Source organism: Anolis carolinensis, chromosome 2, assembly GCF_035594765.1.
Source record: "Anolis carolinensis isolate JA03-04 chromosome 2, rAnoCar3.1.pri, whole genome shotgun sequence".
Classification (NCBI taxonomy): domain Eukaryota; kingdom Metazoa; phylum Chordata; class Lepidosauria; order Squamata; family Dactyloidae; genus Anolis; species Anolis carolinensis.
The window spans coordinates 290,063,522-290,085,426 of record NC_085842.1 but is presented as its reverse complement, the minus strand read 5'-3'; the positions used below and the strand labels follow the sequence as shown (position 1 = coordinate 290,085,426).

General features: G+C 41.1%; 1 protein-coding gene across 1 annotated transcript in view; it reads left to right on the top strand.

The window, feature by feature from the left end:
• The window catches only part of homer1 (homer scaffold protein 1), a 102,548-nt gene that overhangs the window by 64,689 nt on the left and 15,954 nt on the right, over positions 1–21,905 (top strand). Inside the window, exon 6 of the mRNA XM_003216350.4 lies at positions 15,001–15,157. Coding sequence (XP_003216398.2) covers positions 15,001–15,157 — 157 coding nt within the window. The remainder of the gene's footprint in view (positions 1–15,000; positions 15,158–21,905) is intronic.

The following is a 21,905-nucleotide window of genomic DNA, read 5'->3' as shown; positions in this document are numbered from 1 at the left end:
ACCCTCTTTCTGTCTGCAAACGCTTTATACTTTTTGTGTGCTTCCTTTAAGGATGCAGTCACTTGACTCCAACATTCTAGCATTTGCGTTTTCCACTTCCCTGCCTCTGTTTCCTCATTTTCTGTCCACCTTGGCAACTGGGGTAAAGGCTGTATTTCATACCCGTAAACTACTTCAAAGGGGGTTTTATTTGTTGCTGAATGTATAGTTGAATTAAAGGCTAGTTCCGCAAAAGCCAACCACCTAGACCAGTCATTTTGTCTCAAGTTAGAGTACATTCGAAGGAACTGCCCAAGCGTTTGCTGAGTACGTTCTACCGCCCCGTTTGTCATGGGGTGAAAAGCAGAACTTAGACTCCTTTCTGCTCCTAGCATTTCCAAGAATTTTTCCCAAAATTTTGCTGTGAACTGTACTCCTCTGTCACTGACTACTCTACTGGGACATCCATGTAGTTTGTAAATATGATTTATGTACAATTCAGCTAGTTTCTCAGCCGATGGTAGTTTCGTCAGCGCTATAAAGTGAGCCTGTTTAGAAAACAGGTCTAATACTGTCCAAATATAACGATGTCCTTTGCTAACCGGCAGTTCTCCCACAAAGTCCATAGCTACACATTCCCAAGGTCTGGTAGGTTCCGCTACTGTTTGTAACAATCCCATAGGCTTCCCTCCTCCCGATTTATTTCTGGCACAATCATCACATTGAACAACATGATTCTTTATGTCCTTCCTCATTCCTGGCCACCAACAATGTTTTACTATTGCCTTTGTTGTTTTTGTAATTCCTGTATGACCAGCGCTCTGGTTGTTGTGAAAACGATGCAGAATCTTAATCCTTAATATTGCTGGGATATACAGTTTCTTGTTTACAAACCAAAATCCCCCCTTCTGTTCCCCCTTTTCTGCGTTGGACGCGATCCATTGATCTCCTTCATAAGACTGTTTAAGTTCATTTCCCCAGTTTCCTTCCCCGCCGAGTTCAACAAAAGCCATGTCCTCCTTTTGGGTTTGTGCTCTTGTCCTGACAGCTAAGCCCCATTGTTTGTCAGAGAATATTGTCCCCTCTTTTGCTGTGGTTATGCCTTCGTGTTGAGGCATGCGTGAAAGAGCATCTGCCAAGACGTTCTGCTTCCCTTGAAAAAACTTTAATTGGAAATCGAACCTGCTGAAGTATTGCGCCCATCTAATTTGTTTGGGGGACAATTTTCTAGGAGACTTTAAATACTGTAGGTTCTTATGGTCAGACCAAATTTCAAATGGGATTCCGCTTCCTTCGAGGAAGTGTCGCCAGCATTCTAAGGCTTTTAATATGGCTAATGCCTCTTTTTCCCATATTGGCCAACTTTTTTCAGTTTCGCTGAACTTCCGTGACAAATATCCACAGGGTTTTAAGTTCCCATTTTGATCTTTTTGCAATAGTACTGCCCCATACGCACAGTCTGAGGCATCGCAATGGATTATGAAAGGGCTCCTGATATCGGGGTGTTTTAGGATGGGTCCTTCAGTGAAGCATTCTTTTAAGGTTTCGAATGCCTTTTGGCATTCTGGCGTCCAACTCAGTTTGGCGCCAGGAGCTTTCACTTTTGCTGTCTCCCCTTTCCCTTTTGTTTTTAAAAGTTCTGTAAGGGGTGCGGTTATTTGCGCGAAACCTTTTATGAAGGGTCTGTAAAAATTTGCAAACCCCAGAAATGATTGTAATTGCCTCCTTGTTTGAGGCACTCCCCATTCTTTCACATCTGCTACTTTAGCTGGATCCATAGCTAACCCTTCTGGAGATATCCGATACCCCAGAAAGTCAATTTGAGTTTTATTGAATTCACATTTGGACAGTTTTGCGTACAGCTTTGCTTCTCTTAGTCTCTGCAAAACTTCCCGGACCAATTTTACGTGCTTTTCCTTATCTTCAGTTACAATCAAGATATCATCAAGAAATATGAATACCCCTCTGTACAATAACGGGTGTAGTATTTCATTTATAAGCTGCATAAAGCATCCCCCTCCGTTTTTTAACCCGAAAGGCAAAATTTCGTATTCAAAATGGCCGAATGCGCAGGAAAATGCAGTTTTCCAAGTATCCTCCGGTTTGATCCTTAATTTATGATACGCTTCAATTAAATCCAGTTTAGTAAATATGCTCCCTTTCTTCAATACGGTAATTAAATCCTTGACTAAGGGCATAGGGTATTTATTGTCCTTAGTAATTGCGTTTAAATTTCGATAATCAATGCACAATCTTAGGGAGTTGTCTTTCTTTCTCCTAAATAACACTGGGGCCCCGAGAGGAGAATTGGATGGCTTAATGAAGCCTCGCGCCAGGTTTTTATCAATGTATTTCCTTAATTCCTCCTTCTCCTGCACAGACATGGGATACACTTTTGGTTTGGGTAAGTTTGCTCCTGGGGTTATTTTAATTTCTACTTCTATATTCCTTTTGGGAGGCAATTTACTGGCCTCTTTCTGATTGAAAACATCCACAAAGTCCCTGTATTCAGGTGGCAATAGCTGTGGGTCTATTTCCCCTGCTTCATCTTCCTCGTCCTCCTCTTCTGCAATTTTGCTTATCTCCCATTGCATCTGCTGTTCTTTGAATGCTAGGCTTTTTCCTCTCCAATCTACTTCAGGATTTGCCTGTTCGAGCCATGGTATCCCTAATATTACGTGGTATGTGGCAATAGGGGCTATCACAAAGGATATTCTTCCTTCCCATTTGCCTATTTTACATGGGATTCCTCGTATTTCCTTTGTAGATACTTCCCCAGCAGCGACTGATCCATCTAGCTGCGAAAATGCAATTGGGGAGTCAAGCGCCATCTGCTGGCATTTCAGCGCTCCTGCTAACTCCGGGGTTATAATATTTCTAGAACACCCACAATCCACAAATGCCTTGCAGGTGGCCCGATTTTCTAGCCCTGAGAGGCAGATGGGCACTACTATCATGCGGTTGTCCCGACTCACCAGTTTTTCTGAAGATTCTGGGGCCTGCACCTCCTCTTCCGCGCGCCTCCCGGTTGCTGGCTTGGGCTTTGGGGCTTTTGGCGGCTCCCCCTTCCGGGCCCAGCATTCTGCTGCTCGATGGCCCGTCTTCCCACATACAAAGCATCCCGGTTTAGGTTTGTTGTCGTCTCCTCTGGAGGGAATCCCCGGCCTCCCTCCGGGTCTTTCCTGCTTCCTCGTTTCTCCTCGACCCCTCGCCACCGGTCTTTGCTGGCCGCTGCTGCTCCTGAAGCGCTTTACTTGGGCCAGGGTGGATTCGACGCGCCCCGCTAGTTGAATCCATCCCTGGAGCGTTTCGGGGTCGTCTCTGTGCGCTGCCCAGCTGAAAATCTCGGGGCGCAGTCCCTCTTTAAATAACTCCACTTTGGTCACTTCAGACCATTCTGGTACCCTTTCCGCGAGGTGAAGGAATTCCTCTGCGTACTCGGGCACTGTTTTGTCCCTCTGCTTTATTCCTTTCAGCTGGTCTCGAGCCCTCAATTGCTCTAGCCGGTCTCTGAACCGGTTTTCCAGTGCGGCGAGGAAGCGGGGCACTGACCTCAGGCATGGGTCGCGTCTGGCATGAAGCTGCACATACCAGCTGGCTGCTCCTCGCTTTAGTGTGTTGCCGATGGCTCGAACCCTGCTTGCCTCGGAGGGGAATGTGTGTGCATTGTCTTCCATGTATCCTCTGATGCTAATTAGAAAAAAGTTCAGTTCATCTGATTCCCCTCCGTATTCCAGTTTGAGATCTTCCCTTCTAGGCATCCATTCTGCGGCCCGTTGATGCTGTCTGGGAGGCATGGGGAAGGGTTGCATCAGGTTTCCTCGGGCGGCTCCTTGGAACACGCCGCGCCCCACTCCGGTGGTCATTCTGCGCGGCTCCCGAAAGTCTGCCGCCGCCGTCGGCTCTTCCGCCCATCCGCATACTGGCCTTGCTGTAGCCCCCTCATCTCGCCTTTCCTCGTCGTACGGCACATCCTCCTCCTCTTCCTGGATCCCCCGCTCCTCTCCGCCTTCGTCTGCTAATCCACTGGACCCGATCCCTGGCCCCAGTGGCCTTTCCACCCCGACGCCCATTCGGGGGGTTGGGAGCTCTGTTGGAGATGGCAGCCTCAGAGTTCCCAGGGCTCGCTGACGCTCCACTTCTCGCGCCATTCTGTCCCGGAACTCCAGCTCCCGCCAGTATTCCTCATCTCCCTCGTCCCTTGCCGCCACGGGACTCTGCGTTGACGCTCGCTGGCCCCTCTGGCTCCAATCTCCTTCTTTACTTGGTTCTCTCTCGGCCCCATATCGGCTGGGCTCCTTTTGGAGATTCTCTTCCAATAATGGCACCAATCTCCCCACGGTTTCCGACAGCCTGGATAAATTAGTTTCCAGGATGGATAACCGCAGGGCCACGGTCTCCGGCATACTTCCTCCAGATCCCCAACTGGTTTCTGCAGCCGCAGAGACGCCTCTTCCTCCCCTGGGAATTCTCTGGGTCACGCCGTTCGGCCTGGGGTATCCCGTAGAGGAAGCTATGGCTTGCAGCGTTTCTTCTCTCTTCGGCCGGGCCCCTTGCAAAGGCCTCTCTGCCCCATTTGGGCTTTGATCTCCTTCTTCACTCATTATCACTTCACTGCGAATTCCGCAGGAGGGTGAGAAATGGATTCTCGACTTTAATGTCAGGCTCACTTCAAAGGATCAGTCTGAACGCAGATCAAAGATAGCTGCTCTCAAATTCAATCTTTATTGAAGAATACATGACTTTGGAAAAGTCGAGAATGACCTAATGTTTACATACATCTAATTTTATCACTTCTGATGCAACGTAATATCACACGCAAATATCATCATCAAACCCCACCTACGGGATCACATTTCTACCATGATTTCTATTCCCACACACTACAGCAATTATAATTGTTTATACTTTCAACTCTGAGTTCCCAGGCTCATTTTATCTCCTCCCGCCAGGTGCTTGCAGGGTTGTTTTATGTTATGAAGTCAGATTCAGGGCTTGGAAATTCAGCCCTGGGATCTGGCTCCATGACACCTTCCTAGGAAACCGCAGCTTCTATGTGAATTTTCAGGGCAGGAAAAGTAGATGGAGGAGGCAAAAGAATGGTCTACCTCAAGGCAGCATTCTTGCACTGACCTTGTTTAACATTTTTACTATCAGCCACAACCACCACTCACAAAGAGCTTTATACAGTATATGTGGATGACCTTGGCCTAACAACACAAGCAAAAAGCTTTAAAACAGTTGAAAACCAACTAATGCCCTGACAGATCTCTCCAGCTGCCACAAAGATAACCATCTGAAGTCTAACCCTGCAAAGACAAAAGTGTGTGCTTTTCACCTATGTAATCGTGAAGTCAACAGGAAAGTTGCCTGTGAAGGCCAAGAGCATGAACACTGTTACTACCCTAAATATCTTGGCATCACCTTAGATCAAACACTAATATTTAGGAAACACTGTGCGAACACCAGGCACACACCAAGCACAAAGTAGCTGCACACAATAACATCCTGTGGAAACCTACTGATAGTGCATGGGGTGCAGGCCCAAAATTAATAAGAACATCAGCCCTGACGTTTTCGTACTCAACTGCTGAGAATGCCAGCCCCATTTGGCATAAGTCTGCCCACGTGAAGCAATCGAATACAGCACTGAATGAAACATGTAGAATAATCACAGGATGTCTTAAACCTACACGTGCTGATAGACTTTATAAGTTTGCTGGCATTGCCCCCCCCCCCCCCGATGTGCGACGGGAAGTTGCTCCCAATTGTGAGAGAAATAGGGTTGAACACTGTGAAAGCCACTCACTGTATGGTTATCAGCCTTCTCCCAGTAGACTCAAATCAAGGAAAAATTTCATGAGAACCACCATTTCTCTTAATGTTCCTTCAGCAACAACAAAAAAAATCAGGCAATTCCAACTGGATGGCCCCCCTCAAGGGTTGTCCTCCAGGGGCAAACCACGAATAGGCAACTTGGAAGTCCCTGAACAGACTCAGAAGTGGAGTTGGTAGATTAAAAGACAACCTGGCAAAAAGGTACTACCTAGAAGAATCCTCCACCTTGTGTGATTGTAGAGCAGAGCAAAAAATTTAGTACCTGTATGCTTGCCCACAATGCCCTACCAACATGCACAGAGTTTAAAGCTACAGACAATGCAATTGCTGTTGCCCGTTTTTGGTCTAAAATTATTTAGCTGCTTGAGCTCCCTTTATTTTATCAGTTTTCTACTTATTTATTTATGCAATGCTTTTGACACAAAATTAATAAGCAAGGGGAAAAAACAGGGACCCTAGGTAATTCTAATGTAAGAGCCAGATATCTCAAAAATAGAAAGATTTCAAGGTGAAAAACAGGACAAGGTATTTCTGCGGAACCTTTAATGGTCCCATAGAAATGGGAATTTCAACAGATGTTGTTTGTGTAACAAGAGCCACCTGTTAAAATTCTCTCTTTTACACAGTTATTAAAGTTACAGGTTGAGTTTCCCTTATCCAAAATCCTGAAATCAGAAGTAATGTACTCCAAAACCCAAAATTGTCTATAAATGTGCTGCGATAGTAACACCTTTGTTTTCTGATAATTCAGTGTACACAAATTCTGTTTCATGAACACAGTTATTATAATATTGTGCATAAAATTATATTCAGGCTATGTGTACAAAGTGTATATGAAACATAAATAAATGTTTTCTTCAGACTTGTTTTCCATCTCCAAGATATCTCATTATGTATATGCAAGTATTCCAAAATCCAAACAAAATCTGAACTACATTTGGTCCCAAGCATTTTGGTTAAGAGATGCTCAACCTGAACAAGAACCCTGGCTGATTTTTCATTTGGAAATTCTAGTGAAAGGAAAAAGTTGGGAGAAGAGAAGAGTGAGCTTGAGGAATTGTAGAGCTGCATTGTATAGCAACAAGTGAAGTGAGGTTAAAGAGAAGTGTTTGTGGTACCTCTATACTAGGTTGATTCCACTCAAACTGTGAGGGTTTTCCTCTTATTCCATTGTACTGGTGTTCTTTTAGTCCCTGAGTAGCTTTTGTGGAATATTGTCAGACTTTTGCAGTGTGTGAATTAGTTTGCTGGGAGGAGTGGTGGAATGGGATCTGGATTACAGAAGCATTTGTGTGTGATGGGTCTTCTGTCTGATTGTTGGCTATAGCAAAGCTGCCCTATTATGGCCCACATAGGTTGGGGAGGTTGATCCAGAAAGATGTTTTTGAGGGGTGCAGATTATTGTAGCAGGGATGGCAAAGTAGGAAAATCTCACTTTAAATGGCTTTTGGCCCATGATTCTTTCAACCCACACCATTGTTTGCGAGAAGAGCACTGTAGTTCTAATAACAAAGAATTATTATTATTTATTATTATATTTATTTATACCCCATTTAATCTCCCCCAAAGGGGACTCAAAAGCAGCTTAACATAAAAGCATCAGCATAAACATTTAAAATATACAAATATATGAACATTAAAACATGATTAAATATAAACAGTATTTTTAAAATTCCCAGTAAAAAACTATTTTAAAAAAATTCAAAGTTAAAAACCACAGCATCCCCTGTACTGATCTTAAAAATCTTCATTTTTTAAAAGCCTGTCTGAATAAAAAACATTAAGCCTTCTGCCTGAAGGACATTCTGGCTTCCCTGGGGAGGGAGTTCCAGAGTTGCAAGGCAGCCACCGCTCTCTCTTTCTCACCAACTGTGCTTGAGATGGAGGTGGGACCGAGAGAAGAGCCTCTCCTGAGGATCTCAGGGCCCGGGCAGGTTTGTACAAGGGGATGTGGCCAGCCAAATAGCCTAGAGCTTCAAAGATCATAACTACCAGCACTTTGAACTGTGCCTGGAAACAGACTGGCAGCCAGTGGAGCTGGGACCACTTTCTTAACCAGTGATAACATGGTGCAGTAGTAACAGCAGATTATAGGAACAAAGTCACTGAATAAATGTGAGGGAAAGCCACTGTATGACAAGGCCCATCCCGGTGAGACGGCCCAGAAGGATACCATGATCAATTGTATCAAAAGCCACTGAGAGATCAAGAAGAACCAACAGGGACAGATTCCTCCTGCCTAGCTCTCTTTGTAGGTCATCCATCAAGGGCAGGGGTCCTCAAACTTTTAAAGCAGAGGGCCGGTCCACAATCCTTTAGACTGTTGAGGGGCCGAATTATCATTTGAAAAAAATACAAACAAATTCCTATGCACACTGCATATGTCTTATTTGTAGTGCAAAACAACAACAATGAAAGAACAATGCAATATTTAAAAATGAAAACAATTTTAACCAACATAAACCTATCAGGATTTCAATGGAAAGTGTGGGTCTGCTACTGGCCAATGAGATAGTCAAGTTAATTAGGATTGTTGTGGTTGTGTGCCTTGATATTTTTATCAATATTATATGTATATACAATATATTATATTAAAAACTGATATAAAAATATTATATTATAAAACTGAGGGTGGGGGGCAGGTAAAGGACCTTGGAGGGCCGCATCTGGGCCCCGGGCCTTAGTTTGGGGACCCCTGATCAAGGGGAACAAAGTTGTCTCTGTTCCTTAACCAGGCCTGAAACCAGATTGAAATGGATCTGGATGAGGGTTAATAAGTTGATTTTAAATCCAGACCAGACAGAAGCAAGGCATCACCTAGGACAGATCCATGGTTGTCATGGAGGCCATGAAGTCCTGAGCCACTCCCGACAGGGAAGTCTTAGCATAGATGTTGAAGTCTCCCATTACTATTAGTCATTGATACGCCAATGACAACCCCGAGATCACCCCAGCTAGCTCAGAAAGGGAGACTGGTGAGCAATGAGGTAGATGGTACAGCAACAGAATCCCTATTCTGTCTGGGTTACCCACCTTTAAGTAAATACACTCGAACGCTGTTGACTGTGGGATGGGGAACCTGGTCGGGGGATGGAATCACGATAGACCACTGCAAATCCACCTCCCCGCCCCCCAGGCCTTGTCTGCTGCTGCACAGAGAATCCTGGTGGACAGAGCTGAGAAAGATTAACCCCCAGTCTCGTCCAGCAAGGCATCTGTGATACAGACCAAGTCGAATGCTCATCCAGGAGCAAGTCCTGGATGGTAGTTGTTTTTCCGTTTACTGACCTGACATTCAACAACAGCACTTTCAAAGATGAGTACTGTAGGAATGCTTTATTAAAGGGAATTTAGAATACTTTTGATAAGAAGTCAAGGGAGACAGTCCTCTATATACACTTGGGGAATTTTTTTGGTTGAATCACATACTCATGTTGGTCCTCAAGATGGAAAGGTGTGATTCTCCATGGCTGTTAACTCCTTCCCGATACCAAATATCATGCAAGTGTTTGCTTTCCCTCACATTTACTCAGTGACTTTGTCCCTATAATCTGCTGTTACTACTGCACCATGTTATCCCTGGTTAAGAAAGTGGTCCCAGCTAATCAGGGATCATAGATTGAAAGGGATGCCACCATTATTCTTACTGATGACAAATAAAGCTGATTTAGAGTAAGGGAACTGTTTTCCTTGCCTTTTCACATGAGACAGGAGGACATGATAAATTTATTCAGATGACTGTGCATCTTCAACAGGGGAACATATTTGTGAAAAACTGCCAGAAAATGCCAGGAAATGATTTCAGCACTGATAAAAGTATTAATTAAAATCTGAACCTTTGACTCAACTCTATTATTTCTCCAGTCTAGACTGATACAAACATCTTAAACGTTCAGTGCTTATGTACCCCTTAGCTGCATTAGATAAAACAGGCATCAGACAAAACTTCACTTATCCAATAAAGTAAATGTCTTTCTAATCAGACATGTTTGTACCGTACAGCAAAACAAAACAAAAAAAGGGACAACTGAGCCTCCCAGGGCATAAAATTTGTGTAACTGAGGTATAGCCACACACACAAAGAAAACTTCCCTATCAGCTAAGCATCTGTCCATGATGGTTGACAGAAGTCAGTGCTTTTTAATTTTAAACTGCTCCCTAAAGCAGCATTCATGTCATCTGTAATCTAAAAATGGGTTTCAGCATGGAATGATTTCCCCAGTCCATGGTGTCCTTGCTTGGCTTGTGAGATGGCAAGGGAAAATTATTTGAGTCAAGCAAGCCATCTCTGTTGCAAGCCTGTTGCAGTGAGAGCAGACACAGTCTCAGGGACATGTTTTAGGTGTCTACACATTACATAATTTATAAAGGGAACCTACATTCCTTCAAAGGAAGAGGCACCTGGTCCTTTCCAGGTCAACGAGCACATTTATTTTAAAAGGACAGACCTGGTTCCTGTGCTTATGCAGCCTTTATAGCTCATGGTCATGAAAAGCCAGTAACAGTTTTCATGCAGAAGGACTAAAAGAGTGCAGCAATTTATGGTATCTTCACTACGATATGTATTAGTTTGCATGCTGCACTCCTCAACATAAGCACAGGTCTACAGGTCTTTAAGGAAAAAAAAGATGCTTCTGTATCCAGACCATAATCTGTGCAGCATTTAAGTAGAACCAGCATAGTATAGTCGTTTCAGTGCTGGACTAAGGTTCTGAGTCACATTCTTACAGTCTAAAAAGAAGACAGTGGCAACTTCTTCCAAATAGAATAATAGAATTATAGAACAATAGAATTGGAAGAGATCACACGGGCCATCCTGTCCAATCCCCTGCCATGCAGGAAAAGTACAAAGTCTCCCTGATAGATGACCATTCAGCTTCTGTTTAAAAGTTTCCAAGGAAGGAGCTTCCACCACACTCCGATGCAGAGAGTTCCATTGTTGAACAGCCCATATGTGAGGAAGTTCTTCCTAATGTTCTGGTGGAATCTCTTTTCCTTAATTTGAATTCATTGCTCCTAGTCCTAGTTTCAAGGGTAGCAGAAAACAAGTATGCTTCCTCTTATGACACCTGTTCACATATTTATACATGGCTATCATGTCTCCTCTCAACCTTCTCTTCTGCAGCCTAAACATATTCAGTTCTTTAAGACACTCCTCATAGGACATGGTCTCCAGATCTTTGATCTTTTTAGTCCTCCTCTGGACATAATAATAATAATAATAATAATAATAATAATAATAATAATAATAATAATAATAATAAACTTTATAACTCACCTCAATCTCCCGAAGGGGCCTTGACACGGTTCACATGGGGACCGAGCCCAAGAATCAATAGATAAAAACGGAACACAATAACATCATATATAATTAAAACAATAAAATAAAATAAACATTCATACAATGCAATGCAATGTAATACCTTCCAGCTTGTCAATAAATCTTCCCGAAAAGATTCTATAAGTTGAAGTCAACTTGAAGGCATATAACAACAGGAAGGAATCAAATTCTTTTTGTTACTGAATCCTACATAGAATTTTGTTAATACCTGTCCATGGCACTACACTGATAATTGGTCTGGTTGGTTGTGGGATTCTGGTAATTGTTGCCTCCTCACCCGCCACCCCCCCAAAGTTTTCTAAGATCTTAGTCAAGTAAGTTAATCAGTAGTGAGTAAGAGACATTTCAGTCTTGCATAGTAGGCTTCCAAGTTCTTGATGAAAAGCTTTCATTTCTCCAATATTTTCAGCAATTTCAGCATCGTGTAGTATTTGAATTGTAAATTTGATCTGCCCTCCCCAGTTTCAAAAATTATTTATTTGAATTACACCCTTCGAGTGTGTGTTTGTATTTGTGTTCATGTTCATTGTGTACTATAGAAAGTAGGCACCGATTCTGCCCTTCCAAAAAATATTGGGAGGAAAGTGAAGTGAAAAACTGTTGCATGAACGTGAAGATATAAAAATTATCCCTTTGTAAAGTTGCAGTTGTCTTCCTTAGAGCTAATCCTATGCCGTCTGCCATTTCACAACAGTGGTCCAAAGGGAACTAATTTTTGGGGTTTTTTTTGGGGGGGGGGGTTGGATAGTTAGAGGCTGCACTTGAACAGAAATCTGTGGCATCGTTGCTATGAAATTTGGCAGATAGGTTTCCTCAGAGAAGAAAATCATTTCTTGCAAATTCTGCCAAGCTTTTGCAGTTCAATTTTTCTTTAAAAAAAATCAAACTTTAAAATAACATAACACAAAACCAATGGAACTATTTTTCAGCCTAAGGATTTATTACACTGGCCAACACACATTTTGGTGCATCAAATATTAGCCCTGTTTCTGAGCTGCTGATTCCAAAAATGACACCAGTTTCCCTCTATCAGCTCTAGGTTTTAAGATATGGAATATATGCCACATACCAGTTGCCTTCGTCTATCCCATAAAATTACGTGATAACAATATCTAAGAAACTAGTGCTGATTCAGTCTATCCAGTGCAATTTTCTGAATCTGTGGCCCAAAGAACTCCAGGAACAGGCCAAGAGACCAAGATATTTTTGTTGTTGTTGGACTATGTTATGGTTGCAATTTTTTTTCAACTCAAGCAAAAAAGAAGTGACTATTTTTTGAGGGTTCCAATAATTGAATTATTAGCTATTGAATAAATTGCTCCGCTCTTGAATATTTAACTTGTGAAATAGTTTTTAAGAATTACACTATGTCTATAATTTTTGCAAAATGATAGATGCATGAAGGCTGCAGTACGTATTACACAGTGGCTGGCATAGTGAGTTACTTTCAGAGGTCCAAGAGTCAGTTACAGTGTGGGGTTTTTTTAACCTTTTTACATTTCTTTGAACAACTGCTTCTCCAAGTCCCTTCAGTTTCAGAAGGATTTGTTATACAGTATGGGAGTTGCTTGAGCCAACAAAGTCCAAGTCCCCCTTGGCATGCAGAACTAAGGTTGCTGTTCATTGGGTCCCAACAAAGGGGAGTCATTTCTAAATAAACACAGAGCATTCAACCGAAGCAGTCTTCACCTGCATTTTTATACTCCCTTCAATACAACTGATCCACACCTGCAAAATAATAAACATATCCTTGTCTTGATTCCTATGCTGTTGGTACACACAAGGTTCTTCAGCTTCCAAAGTGAAAACCCTCTATTTGGGCTTTAATGCAATTTTTCAAAAACAATTTTTGCTTCCTTCTTCCTTGGATTTTTCCCCCCCAATGGGTATCTTGAGCTTGAATCAGTATTGTGGTGGGGTGGTTGGAAGCATGAACTTGTTGTCTAAGTCTGTTAAGCAGGTGTAGTTCCCGTTTTATTTAATGTTCCGTGTATGTATGTAGAGCTCCACATATTTCAGCACCTGAAGGAACATCTCATTTCAGAAGCCCTGTGAATCTTTGATTATTCAAATATGCAATTGTCTGTACACCTCTCTGACCCATTTTCTGCCTTGTGGCCACTGTATATTAGCAATAAAGGGTGTATATTAATCAATGAAATATGTGCCTTATGTGGGCTCACAGGATTTGGGGGCAAGGTGTGGGATGCAAGGGAACGTGGTTGAAGGGAGGGCGAGTGGTGCATGAGTCTGCAGAAGAAGGGACCAGAATTAAGATAGAGGAGACGGAGCACGTTTCATAACCATCACCCCCTTTTTAACATGACACGAAACCACCAAGAGAGGCTGTTGGGGAGGAGGGAGTGTGTGCTACCAGTATGCTTCCCACCATGGACTTTACCCACTTCCAACCCGTCAGGTTCAAATCAAGGATCAATGCCCTCCCTCACCTAAAGGACCCCCAATCACCACTGACTGTATTTCTCCCTGACTCATTTCAATGTAAAATAATCACATTCACATTCTCACACTCTCATACTGTTCCAATTTGGCAAGGACAGTTCCAATTAATACTCTGTCATCTCACTTTTTCTATTGGCAGACAACAGCAATTTTACTCAGGCAGAATTTTGGCTATTAAGCTGGGATGTGCTAGAAGGAGGTTTTAACGTGTGGGTCCTGCTTTTTCCCTGATGTCTTTATTAGTACTTTTAATTGGTTTTATGTTTTAAACTGTATGTTTTGTTTGATTCCCCTGAACAAGGGAACCTGGTGAGGGAGCCATCCAGTGGGAGTGCAGTTGGGAAATAACAATGATAGAAAAACAAGGAAGGCCATTTGTTGATATATGAATATGCATGCCGGGAAGAGGGGGGGGGGAAACATCTGTAATTTACGGTGCTTTGATCCATTTAATACATTGACAATGGTAGAACACCCTTTTGTGCTGATGGGTTTTAGGGGAGGCAAATGTTTGGCATTAAGATCAATTTCAGTTCACATTACAATTGGTACGTGTGTCATTAAGTGGGATCAAACTGAGGCAGGAAACTGCACACTGGAGCTGAATTATTTTGCAAGATTCAACCTGAGAGAGGTCTCAAATTGGGAAAGCCTTTCATCTGGTATGTGCAGTTGTGATGAAAACAAATGATCCCTGAGATTTGAACATTATCTGGAGGGTTCTTCTGGGATAAACATGTTGAGAAAGGTTGTTATAAACACTTGTCAACTGAGTGACCCTGATAGTGACACTATCATAAACTGAAACTTTTTGATAACTTGTAATATAACCAAATTATCCTGTGAAAAGTAGTGTTGGTTGTTTATGTTTATTGATTACGTTTTCATGTAACAATGTCATTTATCATTACCGCATGGTTTAGTCCTACATATATGAGTTGAAAGGAGCTTGTCTGATCCTTGGGCTTGTGATTACCCCCTGCCCTCCACTCTTCACTTGCAACCAGGAGGAGGAAGGAACTAGAATTCAGTTACATTTTAGCAGATTCCTGGCTTGTCATGCAAATGTAGCCACAAGCAAGAACTTTGGCAAACACAAAATTGAACTCGGGCCTCTTTCTGTTCCTGGTGTGCTTGCTTACCTTCTGATGTCTGTAGAGGCTCTTGTCTTGTTGGACACATAGTGATACATAAGTGAAACCATTAATCTGTCAAGCCCATTCATGCCTAGTGTCCCAGATAGCCCTGAGTGTCTTTCCAAGCCCTGTCAGTTGAGACTCTTTTTTGCTGGGGAAGATGAGTCATGGGTCAGAAAGCAAAAACAGCACTGTGATGTTATGATTCCTGCTATTGTGACAATTCTTTCATTTTGTCCATAGCTCAGCAATCAGCAAGCACTGGGAGGCAGAACTCGCCACGCTCAAGGGTAACAATGCCAAGCTTACAGCAGCTCTGCTTGAGTCTACTGCCAATGTGAAACAATGGAAACAACAGCTTGCTGCATATCAAGAGGAAGCAGAACGTCTACATAAGCGAGTGAGTTTAAAACGCTTGAATATGCAGAGTTCATGAATTTGCCATCTTGTTATGAGCTAAGAGGAAATGTTGTAAACCGTATTGCCTTAATAGGCTACCCTTTCATCTAGGAACTATTCATACAAACCAACTTTAAGGTCATAAAATGAAATATAGTTTATCATGAAGTTTTAGTGTGTTAGCTTGTTTATAGATTATACTCCGTCCTACCCTAATTTGATAAGAAATTTCTACAGTTTTAATGTTACCATATATATACAACAAAATTTAACTGATGAATCACTCCAATATTTTAATATGTATTATTAAAGAATGTATATTGTGCTTTGTCTGGGGTACAAAGCCAGGGTGATTAGTCTGGTGCCCTTGGACAGACTCCGAGAGAAATTGAACACCAAGGACCAAGGAAAAGTTCACACAAACGTGCGTGTGTCACAATTCAGCTTGGCCTTTTGGACACTGAACTCTTGATGCTGCTTTTCTGCACATCAGGATGTTCCTATGGCAATTGAAATTTGTATCTAATTGCCTATCCTACCTACTGTTATGTGTGCAGACCTTGTCTACAACTCAACATATTTGTATGGACATGCCTGTTGAAATGATTAAAATCAACATAAACAAGCTAAAAGATAAATTTATTACGCTGACTTCACTGAGTAAGCAGAAGAGGCACAAGAACAAACAAACTTAGAGATAAGTAGTAACCAAGAGGATGGAATAGAACATGGACTTAAAGAACTTTGAAGCAAACACAACTCTTTCACCTATGCTGCATCTTTGCCTCGTCTTCAGTGCAGCATTAGCTTCGTAAATTTATATGGTAGAGAAGTGTGGATATTCAAAATTATCCTGTTTCATTGATTTTCCCAACCAAGCCTAAAGCGCCTTCTTTAGATTTATTTATTTATCATGTCAGAAGCGAACCGAGGGTACAGTTGTAATGTATTTTAAAACACAAAGTTAAAAACTTGGTGTTATACTAAATGTCCCTTGACCAGTAGCTGACCACTTAGAGTGTCTGTGGTGTTACTATAAGAAGGTCCTCCACTGTGCATGTGGAGGGCTCAGACTGCATTGTAATAGGTGGTCTGTGGTTTGCTCTTCTCCACATTTGCATGTTGTGGACTCCACTTTGTAGCCCCATTTCTTAAGATTGACTCTGCATCTTGAGGTGCCAGAGTGCAGTTTGTTCAGTGCCTTCCAAGTTGCCCAGTCTTCTGTGTGCCCAGGAGAGAGTCTCTCATTCGGTATCAGCCATGGCTTGAGGTTCTGGGTTTTAGCCTGCCACTTTTGGACTCTCACTTGCTGAATTGTTCCTGCAAGTTTCTCTTTAGATCTTAGAAAACTGTTTCTTGATTTAAGGCGTTGGTGTGCCTTGGGGGACGGGACGGAGATGTCACTGCCTTGGTCCTTTCATTGTTGCCTGCTACTTCTTTAGATGGATCTGTCAGTAAGATGAATCAAGTATGAAATATGAAATATTCAGCATAAACAAAATAGATTGGAACATGTAAAAGGCTGCTACTCTGGTTTTAAATCTTTTAAAATTTTAATTCATCTTAATTTTTTCCAAGTCCGGTTTTAATAGTTCAGTTAGTTGTGAACTGTCTAATTTGCTGTAATATTTTATTATTGTCTGGTGTCGATGTTTAATGTGTTATTATTTAATTTATGGTAGTCTTATTATTTGTTGGTTGCACCTTATGGCAGTGAATGTTTGCTTTATGTTGTTAACTGCCCTGAGTTCCCATTGGGGAGATAGAGCAGATACAATTGAAGTTTATTATTATTATTAATTATTAAGTCAAGATTAGAATCTGCCTGGACAAGATGCTGTAATGATAATGACACACACAGCACTCTCGGTGCATTCAGTGTAAGAATGCCTATCAGTTCTGATGTCTAAAAAAGAAACACTTCTGCAAATACAAAGCAAAAAGGCATCAGCACATCATTCAGATTGGTTGGCCCACTTGATATCAGTGAGCAAAACCAACTCACAACCCCTTCCTCCCCTTTCAAGCAGTTTTGCACAAGAGGTTTTTTTTTTTTTTAAAGACTTACAGAATCATAGAGTTAGAAAGTCCCTCAGGAGCCATCGATTCCAACCAGCTGCTCTGTGCCCAACATCTAGCTACTATAGTATCCTCAGAAATTGCTGTCCAGCCTCTCTTTGAAATTCAGAGAAGGAAACCTTACCACTTTTCAGGGCAACTGATTCCATTATGAACTGTTATTACTTTCAAGATGTTTCATATAGTGTTCAATTGAAATCTACTTTCCGGTAGCTTAAAACCATTAGAAAAATTAATAAGTGATGACAGAACGTTATGTATGAGGAGGGGTGTTTGGGGGAAGAACAGTAAGATACCATTTGTGAGTATTCACATCTGTCATTTCAGTTATGAAATTGCAGGTAGAAAACTTTCTGTGGCTCATGTTTTCACATCATCTGTCACATTGAGCCCATCTGCTCTGTTTGTGTTTTTTGTGCAGTTTTGCTACAAATGTATAACTTAAAAATATTTTTAAAATCTGTTCTTTTGGGTAGGTACAGAGAAATGCATCTTGCATGTAAATCTGTTAAAGCACATCACTGGATGCAAAACAAAATCTATCACATATTCTGTTCTCCTTGGAGGATCACTGGAAAGTATTTATCACAGCATGCCATACTGATAAGAACCTTTCGGAGGATAGCGGAGGGAAGTTCTGAAGCTGTCTTAAGGGGTAAAGAACACATCAAATGCAAATGGATGTAAACAAAAGCAGTGACAGCTGCTTTTTCTGAAGAAAAGTGGCTTCAGAAAGGTCCATTTTTAAGTGGAAATGTGGTGAAAGGGAAGAGCATGCTTAACCTTATCCCTGATAGATGATTTTCTGCTCCAAATAGAGTCTCCACAACTGCTTTTCTCCCCATGGGACACTAGATGCAGGCAGATGCTTGCTTGGAACCCCATTTTCAGTGGACAGAAACTGGTAGCCTGAGTTGGAAAGGGAAGATGTCTATGATAGAAGAAAGTGTGCACCCACTCCTTCCAGACAACTAACTCTTTGCTGAAAATAGCCTGTTCCCATCTTTTTTTTTTTCAAAGTGGCAGAAGGGCCATAGTCTAATTGTAGTTGGTCCCTCAAAGACTGTGTCACTAGCATAGTTGACTCTGCAAAGGGAACCTGGATATGTTGTTTCAGTAAATTTTAGGACTGTCCTTTCCCTCCCTACATCTGCAATAGCTTGCTTTGCCTCGACTGATCATGAGGTGAGAAAATTCTTTCATGAAATACAGATCTCCGAGCGGGGACTTCTGTTTGCCTTTCTTTTCTACACAGTGTCTATGCCACATTGCCTAGTAATGTGGCTTCGGGTTCTCCCCTTTTCTCCAAAAACTACTGGAATAAATTGTAAACAATACAATGTTAAGTCATGGAGTTGATTGCATGGCATGATGATTTCCCTAAACATAGCTATAAATTACAACAGTAAAAGTTCGCACAGCAGGCTGTCCTCTTTGGGATTTACTAATCATAGTTAACAGAACTGGATGAACTTATACATGCAATGTTCTGAGGAAACGTATAATACTTTCATATTTAAAAATCAAATCAACTTCAGTTTTCATCACGTTGGCGGCTGCAGATCAGGATAGGGTTGAGTAATCAATGTTCTTGTTCTTATAAAAGGCAGAGGCACCCACTGTTTACCTCATTCATATTCCCACTCTCTTTAAAAGCACAGTTGTTGAGTGAATATAGTCAAGCCCCGGATAGTAAATCCAATGGCACATTTTTTTTTCTCAGATCTCACAGCTGATGTGTACCACTTGCCTCAAAAATCTAGCTGTTATGGTATATTAATTTTGGTGTAATATTGTTCTACGCAATCTGGAGCCAATCATAGCTATTTATTTAGAAAGTGCCTTTTTTAGGTAATGGTTTTGTTTTTTATTTGCTTCCTATGTAGATGTCATTGTTAGTCTTTTCTACAGAAGTCTACAAAATGAACAAGATTCTTTGTCTTTAGGATTCTAAAAAACTTTTGAGTTTGATCAAAGGAGAATAGTACATGTAGTGGGGCTCCCTGCCAGTTGGAGTGTGCCATAGATTGCTGTGTTACAAAAAAAATGCATTATGATTGTAAATAATCCAGAGTTAGACTTGCAAACCCCAGTCAAAGCAGTGAAGTCATTAGTGCCTGTTGTTTCTTCTTCAAAGTCAAATTACTAAGAAAGATAGCAGAAAAAGCCCAGGATGGATGAAAATAAGTCCTTATAGTCATTTGTATACTTAGTTATGACTACAGTGGTTATTATTATTTTTAAACGTAATTGCCTATTAACTTTTAGGGCTCAAGTGATGAGCAGGCACAAACCTATAGTCCCCAGGAGGTTGTCCTAGTTGATTTAGAACTTGAGGATGAAGCTTGAACAAGGAGTAGTAAACCTCAGTAGGTCTCGAGTCTGTTTTGCTCCCTGGGATCTGCTTTGGGCCGACCAACCACCCACCATACAACCAATACTATCTTGCTGCCAAAAGTCAGCATTTTGATTGCCTTAAAAGGGGACTTCAAAATTCAGTGATACCACTCTAGTTCCTTCTCTCTTTCCTCAATCAATATATGCCGGCATGGGTTTGATGTAATTCACATCCTGCCACTAATCTGTCCTGCTCAGTACATCATTTGTAGATACACACCTCACAAAATATATAGATATTTCACAAAAATATGCAACACATACTAAAACATACACTAACATTTTTAAGTCAGGTTCTGCTTTCTTACTCAACGGATATGTTTATGATTAAGTTAATGTTCAGTGCTATTTCTTTTTCAATTTTTCAAAATTATTTAATTTTCCAAATTTCTACGAAGTCTTTGATATTTTTTTCATCTGCAAGCTGGTTAGTTTATACATTTTTGCCATCACTATTTTTGGAATTCCTTTCTTTTTCCAGATTTTTGAATAGAAAAAGTTTGCTGCTTTTGTCATATATGACAGGATTTTCTCATGTTGCCATTTTATTTGATTATGGAATATTCTTAGTAAAAAAAGTTCAGGGTTGAAAGATGGTTTGTAACTGAATATTTTCTGAATTATCTCATGTATTTGTTTCCAAAAGTCTTGTGCTTTGTTGCACATCCACCAAGGATGATAGAATGAATCTTCTTGCTGTTTATACTTCCATCATGGATTACTATATCCAATACACATTTTTCTAGTTTAGCCCCAGCTAAAGTAACTAACTACCATCAGTTGATCATTTTGTAGGTTTTTTTAAAAAAATTATAAGATAATGTAAAATTCAATTCCTCCCATAAATTTAATATTTCAGAAGACCTCTACTCCTGGACCTTCATATAAGAAATGATGTCATTCATTTGAAAATGAAGAAAATGTAAATGTTGATACAGTATATGACATTTCTTCTGTGCCCCTCTTTCTATAAGAGAGTTGTAGAGTTGCATTTATTTATTTTTTAATAAACCATTCATTATATTATAAGTTGTCAATTTTGTCAATATAGGACATTTCTTCCTATATCAACAGAGGATTAAAAATCATTTTGAAATATGACTTTACTGGTTAAGAAGTTGTAAAGAAGTTAAAACTTTACTGGTTAAGAAGCTATAAAACCCAATTGGATTGGGGATCATGAATTCTCATTTACATACAGATTCTGCTGGGATCTCATTCTTTCTTTTCAAATGTCATATTCATTTTCTATTTAATGTGCATTTTAATGCATTTCTTAGAGAAAACACAAGAATACTGCTAAGGTTTCCTCTAAGGTTTCTGTCGCTTTGGTTTCAGTTCTCATATTTTCCTTTGCTCAGGATTAAATCTAGGACTACAGATTCTCGGACTGTCACAAACATTTAAGGAATGCTCAATTTTGGAATCAAGTTTGAAGTTTAGCAGATGTCAAACTAGTCAAACACACACACCCCGGCTGCCAATGTCTGCTATTGCGTGCCTCTGTAGAAGTTTTTTTCATTGGCAGGACAATTGTTATTATCAGTGAATAGCGCTAGCGGCTTTGCCATTGGAAGTAAATTCATGCATTTTATCCCAGACTTTGAAAGAGCTGTCTAAGGTGTCAAACTATTTTGTAACCAGGGTTTGGAATCTTAAACAGTTTCCTTAAAGTTTGGTTTTAAAGCATGGGTTGGCAATTGTAGTAACTGGGAAGCCACCTGCTGCCATTAGCTGTTAGGGGAAGTGGCCACCATAGACATGCTGGAGGACATATAGTGGATAGAGCTGTATGTATCACACAATGTCTCAGGGGTTCACAGAAGTGCAGCCCCAGGGTTTTTTTTTTAATTAGCAGGAGCTATAGAAGCATCTACCAACCCCTTTGGACTTACTTCTTTCTTCAGTTTTGGTACAACCTGTATGATAGCCAGAAAATAAATGTTTTTTCCCCTAACAAAAACATTTATCTGTGAGCTGTTGTAATCCAAAGTGTTTGGAAGTGGTTTGGTTTAGAATTGGCAAGACCCCTTAGCTTTACAATAAATCTCTTCCAAGTAGACAGAGAAATCAGGAGACTTTGTTTTAGACTAGTGGTGTACAACCTGTAGCCCTCCAGGTGTTTGGGACTCCAACTCCCAGAGGCCCTCGCCAGCTTGTCCGGTGATCAGGAATTCTGGGAGCTAAAGTCCGAAATACCTGGAAGGCCAGAGGTTGTACACCACTTGTTTTAGATCAACACAGCCACTTTCACTTTCAGGCAGTTCGGATGA